General features: G+C 43.4%; 1 protein-coding gene across 6 annotated transcripts in view; it reads right to left on the bottom strand.

Annotated features, from left to right (window-relative positions):
• Positions 1-2,168: 2,168 nt before the first annotated feature.
• Positions 2,169-7,232, bottom strand: part of LOC119953152 (furin-like) — a 65,166-nt gene continuing 60,102 nt past the window's right edge. For 4 of the 6 annotated variants that reach the window (XM_038777058.1, XM_038777059.1, XM_038777061.1 and 1 more), the window contains one exon: positions 2,169-2,819. In XM_038777058.1, the coding sequence (XP_038632986.1) occupies positions 2,272-2,819 (548 nt within the window). In that variant the 3' untranslated portion in view covers positions 2,169-2,271. Of the gene's footprint in view, positions 2,820-6,418; positions 6,520-7,232 lie in introns of all 6 variants that reach the window. The other 2 variants (XR_005457971.1, XM_038777063.1) reach the window with 2 other exon arrangements.

Genomic DNA, 7,232 nt, shown 5'->3' with positions numbered 1-7,232 from the left:
CCACGCCCATATGTTCTGGGCATGCCCAGCACTGGATGAATTCTGGAAGGGGGTGGCGGGGACGGTGTCGAGGGTGGTTGGATCCAGGGTCAAACCAGGGTGGGGACTCGCGATTTTTGGAGTTGCGGTAGAGCCGGGAGTGCAAGAGGCGAAAGAGGCTGGTGTCCTGGCCTTTGCGTCCCTAGTAGCCCGACGAAGGATCTTGCTGCAGTGGAAGGATGCGAGGCCCCCCAAGTGTGGAGACCTGGATCAGTGACATGGCGGGATTTATAAAATTGGAAAGGGTCAAATTTACCCTGAGAGGATCAGAACAAGGGTTCTATAAACGATGGCAGCCTTTTCTGGACTTCCTGGCTCAAAGATAGGTATCTTGGTCAATAGCAGCAGCAACCCGGGGAGAGGGGGGGGGGGGGGGGGGGGGGTGTTCCTTATTGTAGTTTCTATTATGTAACTTAATATTGTGTTAATCTGCACTGTTGTTAATATGCTGTGTTGTTCATGGAAGTGGGGTGAATGTTGATTGCTAATATTGTTATTTTTGGTATTTTATTATGGTTCGTTGTCGTTGTATAAATTCAAAATTTTTCAATAAAAATTATTTCTTTAAGAGAGGACACCAGGAGAGAGGTGGCAACTTATCCTCGCAACTCAGTGGAGGGAATTGGTCTTTTGCCAACATTGGGTGGTAGTCCTCCTTGTCTTGCTGCCTGCACTGACAGCCACTGTCCCAGGCGGTATTGGCAACCCAGCTGCTGGCCCTCTCACCCCAGGGGGAAACAGGCCGTGCTGTCTCACATCAATGACCTGGCCAGGAGATGAGCAAGTCTGCACACTATGCTTGCGTGTCAACTGAGAGTTAGTGGTGAGGGAGCGTTTAAAAGCAACTTCCCCTCGTTAGTGGTGAGACACGGGAGGTACGGATCTGGCTAATCAGAAGGCGGGACAGCCAGTAATGGAAAAAAGCCCGTGGGGGCTCATTTCTGGCACTAAATGATGTTAGAAATGGGCAGTGATCTCGCCAACGTGGCCCTCGAGAAACACCCTGCCCCAAAATGGCACTTCGGAAATGTTTCTGTTATATCAGGCCCACGTTTACAAAATTAGCAAGCCTCAAAGGAGTACCTGGACTACGCGAGTTAACTTAAGAGGAGAGATGACACAAATTAGGCCTGTTTTTGCTAGAATTTAGAAGGTTATGGGATAATCTATTTTAACAGGGAAAGACAGGGTTGATACCGATTCTAAAACAAGGGAGCATAGTCTAAAAATCAGGACCAGACCTCAGGAAAGATGTTAGGAAGCACATCTTCACTCAAAGGGTGGTAGAGGTTTGGAACTCCCTCCCACAAACAGCAGTTGAAGCTAGAACAGTTGTTAATGTTAAATCGGAGATAGATAGGGTTAAAGGATATGATCCAAAGGCAGGTACATGGAGTTAGGCCACAGATAAGTCATGATCTCATTGAATGAATGGCAGGCAGGCTCAAGGAGCTGAATGGCCTACTCCCGTTCTTATGTCCCGAGTTGGGAGATCCAAAGTTCCATCTTTTCTCCCCCACCCCAGAATCAAAAGGGTTTAATACCAGGCTAATAATTTTGCCTATGAATAAAATACATCAGTTACAGATGCATCTGCATAGAGATTCATAGCTCTGTCCCATGGAATCCGAAAAATAGTATGGCCAGGATGTTACGACCACGCCACAGCACGTCTCCCAGCAACAGGAGATGGGCTATTAATTTCAGAGGGACTGTAAAATTCTGGCCTAGGATTTACTCGATATAGAGGTAGTCAGGTTTATACAATGGACCTCTCCGTCTCTTAGCCTTGTTTGATTCTCCGATGCGAGGTCGCCTCACTACCACTGCTAGCGAGGATGGAGAATTCTCCCATTCACTGCAGCTGAAGCGGGAAATCCTGTTGCCGTGAACGGAGGGAGAATCCCAACCGTGATTACACAGCTTCAAGAGATAAACTGGGAATATGGTGTTGATTGTGAATGAAGAAAAAGCCTCAAACTATTAAAAGTAACATCCATGTTTCTTTGTCCAGGTTTGCATTATCTACACCAAATCTACCCCCTTAAATTACTGTGGAAATTCCAAGGAAATGCATTCCTGCACTTGTTGAAAGCTCGGAAAATGGAAGTTTGATTAAAACTAGTAACTTGGGAAAGCTGAACTGGAAATTTTATTTAATCAGATTAAAGACAAAATAGTAGCCTTGTTGTGACTGATGAAATAATGACGACAGGATCTGCATAAAATTAGTTAATTATCCTTTTGTTGGTCCAACTGTGTAATAAAGTAAGTGGATTCGGTTTCACTGCCTCCAGTTCCCTCATCCGTAGTGTCACGTTGTACTCTTAGTTGGGTTGTTTCGGAGGCTGCAGTCAGGGAGGTAGCTACCATTACCGTCTGCCTCGTATTTAAACGGTATATCAACCATGAGAGTGATGTTATACCACACATCAGGGCAACTGGTGCACCAATGAGGATTGTGACCAACACAGCGACTTTGTAAAGCCCATGCTTTTCGTTATTCCTTCCATTCATACCAGAACGTCTTGGGTAAATCGGAGTTGAGCAAGACTGATGATTTTCATCATAATTGGAAAACAGAGGGCACGTCAGACAGTGATTTACAGAATAGCCATCGCAGGAATAGCAAGATGAATGGCAAGGAGCACAGGCATCCACGGTGAAGCTTGTGCGAACACCATTCACTGTTTTATTTAAAGTTCTTGAAATATTGTAATAGCGTGGAGGACAGGTGGCAAGGCAAAGGTGTCCAAAGATGACAAAGGTGCCATGGCATTCTGTAGAGAAAGAAGAATCCATGAGGAACTTCGATAAACACAATAAAGTTATCCATATTTAAGAATATAATCCCAACTTCAAATAAATCTGTTAAAATCTTGCTGGGGTCCATTTTCAACAATGATACAGAACATCATTTAATTGTTCACTCAAAAGATAAACTAAGACACATTCACAATTATCACTTTTAGCAATCAAGTGTATTCTAGTAGTTCATCAAATTACTGCTGAACTTGTATTCCAAAAGATCATTCAAGCCAGGTATATAGACTTTGAGCAGAAGCTTCAGTGTTATTTAATGCAACTGGCATTTCTTCATATAGATGTCAGCACACTATTCAACCATGGAGAGCCTTCATTGTTTGAACCTGGCCATATCTTCATGATATTCACATTTGCCGTCATTTAGAAAAAGAGTTTGTGGATAAAAAGCATCAGCAGGAACCGTGACAATTTCCTCCCTAGCCTTGGGACAGTCACATTTGACATTTTTAAATTGCTTCATTTTTGCATAAACGACCCCTATAACTATTAAGCTAAATTTAGTCGACGAGGGATTGCATTCACAAATCAGCCACCTGCTGAAAGATTTAGATTAGATCTAAATGAAATGAAGATGAAAATGAAATGAATTAACTGGGGCTTTTCAACACTAGAGAGAGGAGAGTCATTAAGACATTTCTGCAAACCTGTAAATCCATTAGGCTGGGTTGGCTCAGTGGAGTTTAGCCAGGAGGGGGTGATTGCTACAAATGAACTCTCATTGGATTGCCTGCAGTTCTATCACCCAACAGTGAAAGCAAAAATAGGGTCAAGGTCAAGCTTCAGCCTTCCTTTCCAAAAGGCTTGTGATTGTACTAGTTTTGGTTATGTTCAGAGTCAAATCAGCTTCAGAGAAATTTGGGGCGAGGAGAATGCCTTGATTAACAAGGCCAGTGTTTTATTTTTAATTCTCTACCAGACTAGGAATTATAGAGAACAAGATTTAATATAAACATTACTGCTTACAAATCAGCTCACTGATTTATATTTAAGTGCCATCTCACTAAAGTGATGATCAATTGGCCTTTCGAAAAGCATCTGGTGAAATGCAAGATTCCAACCATCAGTTTATAAAACAAGAGGATTCATTGTTCCTGCTGTTGGGCCACTATTACTCGACTCAATATTAGGTTGTAAAGGTAAACTCTTGGATGGAATTTAATTACAGGAATAGCACGTGACCGTAAAGCAGAAAGTAGATCACATGCAGATCTGAAACACATACCAGACATTAATACTAATGATAGTAACCCCAATATCAGCTAATAGTACAAACCAGTTATCAAAGCCTCCCTTCTGCAATACAGCAAGCCACTAAATAATATAGTGACTGGCATGAGACAGTGGTGGGAGCCAAATACTGTTCATACAAATTCGGAGTCAACTACAAGGTTTTTTTTAAAAAAAGGAAAATCTTTGTACAGCTCACTGTACTATTTCTGGTTGTTGTTGCAAAGACAAAAAAAAAAATCAAGGGCTCTTATAAAATTGGAGGTATTCAGAAAAGGAATTTAGCCAAGGGCCTTTTTTAAACAGGTAAACAAGGTGATTTCAGGTTGTGTGCGAGGGTAAAACCCCGCAAGTGAAAAAAGTGTTGCTGGGGGGGGGGGGGGGGGGGGGGGGTCAGTGTGGGAGAGTAGAGGCAGCATCATGCAAGGGCGAAGTTTGGGGGCATTGGTAACGGCAACTCTGCCGTTCTCGCCGGCCCGGTACTCCACAAACCCGGTGGTAATGATGGCCCCGAGTGTCTGGGGGCAGTGGAGGAAGCATAGGAGAGTGGAGGGAGCATCAGTCTGGGCTCTAATCAGCAATAACCATCTGCTTGAAGGCTGGATTGTGGGGGATGGGGTGATTTCAGAGATGGCAGAGAGCAGAGATGGCAGAGAGCAGAGATTGAGAGGATGGGGGATCTATTTATAGATGGAGCTCCCCCTATTTGAAGGATTTAGAGGCAAAATTTGAACTGCCAGCAGGAAATGGATTCAGATATCTGCTGGTACGGGATTTTTTGTGAAGGCAGGTTTCGACCTCGCTCCTACCGCCATGGGGGACACAGGACAGGGTCTTTTCCAGAACAGGGGTGGTAGAGGGGAAGTTTTCGGATATTTATAAAGAACTCAAGGAGTCGGAGGAAACGCAGACAGAGAACCTAAAGCGCAAATAGGAAGACAAGCTGGGGGAGATAGAGCCAGGTCTTTGAGCGGATGCGTTAAGCAGAGTCAACACGTCCTCATCATGTGCCAGGCTCAGCCGGATTCAATTTAAGGTCGTTCACCAGGCACACATGACGATGGCCCAGATGAGCACGTTTTCTGGGATAGAGGACAGGTGCGCGAGACGGCCAGCAAACCATGTCCATATGTTTTGGGCATGTCCGAAGTTTAGGGGAATTTGGCAGGGTTTTATAGACGTCATGTCCACGGTGTTAAAAACAAGAAGTGGTGCAGAGTCCGGAGGTAACGATAGATCCGGAAGTCCAGGGGATGAGAGAGGCTGCCTCCTTGGTAGCCCGGAGATGGATCTTGTTAGCATGGAGGGACTCGAAGCCCCCGAATTCAGAGATCTAGCTTAGTGGAGAAAATAAAGTTCTCCTTAAGAGGGTCAATACTAGGGTTCATCCGGAAGTGACAGCCATTTGTCGATTTCTTTGGAGAAAACGGTCAGCGGGTTGGTGGGAGCGAGGAGTTAGATTATTGTTTAGAAGAGATAGGACTTAAGAGGGAGGTGGTCTTTGCACTCCGTTTATATTTGTACTGTTATTATTGTAATAGCCTTAATAAAATGTTTTTAAAAAAAAAAAAAGGAATTTAGCTCAACCTCGACTGATATTTTAAGCAGCAGCAAATTTGAACCAGTAAAAATCAGTATTAGAGTGGGCAGGAGTTGGCCAGAGATAACAATAAAGTTTCATTAAAAAAAATAGAAGAGAGCCTGGAAGCTGCAACAGAATTGTTACACATAATTAACACACTTAACTGAAACCCTCAAATATAATTTATGTTTTAGTAATAGTGCAGTAAAGGTAGCCTTCCACCTTTAATTGAAGCCGCTGCTTAAACTCAATGGTGGTCATTGCTGCAACATGTAGGAAATGTACAGCATGGAATGATTACCCATGTTGTAGAGGATGGGGGCAGTAGAGCTCTGGCCATTGCATGTAATTAGTCATTCAGTAATTAACAACCATAAACAATAGGCTCACAAAAATGTAATGACAAATTGGCCAGGTAGATACATGCGCAAGTGAACTGGGAATTGAGAAAATTAGCAAAGTATCAAATTTCCAGCTCCCTTGTGCTCATGGCAACATTAGGATTGGTAGCTTACATTACACCCAAAAGACTCCTGGCAGCAATTGTTTCGTTAATTGTGCACGAGACGATTCCAACATACTGGAAAAGTGCATTCAGAAATAGCCTTCCTACATCTTTTAACTCGCGTTAGTAATAGTTTGAAGCAAATTGCTATTTTTGGCCTGTGTATTTTAGGGGGGGGGGGGGTTTGAGAATAGGAAGGCAAAGGGTTTCCTCCTGCAGTTAAAAATATTGCTAGTCACCTCTTGTTCTTTGTCAAGTGCATTGATTAACTCACAAGTAGCCTGAGTAGTTTCAGAAGTACGATGAAAGGCAAATTCCTTCTAGCTATGCATTTTTCTTTCTAGAAAAAAAAATTAAAGAAAAATCCTTTGTTCCTGTTTGAAAACCCATGTAGTGATATTACAGTGGGTTCATATTTTCACTGAGAAGATTTCTGGAGTACAATAAAAAGGGATGCAAATATTTTGTTTGACAGAAAATCATTTTCACAGGATGATTATTTATTGGAGTTTTCTCGCTGGTGACACGTGTTAAAGCCATATATTACTATTAGTTTTCTGTAACTTGCAACATCTGTCTGGTCAACATGCACACACCAGATCGCAAACTGAACAGAGGCTATTTTACTTAATTCAATGCAATTGACTTTCTGGGGATCTTTTACAAATGACAGATGTAGCTGTCAATCAAACCTGTCGGACACGAGTCAGCGTTGAAAGAACAGGATCAGGATGTTTTTCCTTCCAACAGTCTCTGCTAGTCAGTAGTTAGGGCCATAGTTTTCCGGCCATTCCCACCAGCGGGATCTTCCAGTTCCGCCGATGGCAACTCCCCACCACAGGTTCCCCAGTGGTGAAGGGTGCGAACAATGGAAAACCTTTAATCAACAGCAGGACCGGAAGATCCCACCACTGGTCAATGGAGGGCCACCTCCTCAAAACATGCCATGGGGGGGGGGGGGGGGGGAAAGAGATCCCACCCTAGAAATTGTAGGTTTTTCTGGCTACCTGTAGTTCTTACTCAGTCTGAAACGAGCAGCAGAATTAAAGAGTG

Source organism: Scyliorhinus canicula, chromosome 18 (assembly GCF_902713615.1).
Source record: "Scyliorhinus canicula chromosome 18, sScyCan1.1, whole genome shotgun sequence".
NCBI classification, from domain to species: domain Eukaryota; kingdom Metazoa; phylum Chordata; class Chondrichthyes; order Carcharhiniformes; family Scyliorhinidae; genus Scyliorhinus; species Scyliorhinus canicula.
This window is presented reverse-complemented; position numbering and strand designations above follow the sequence as displayed.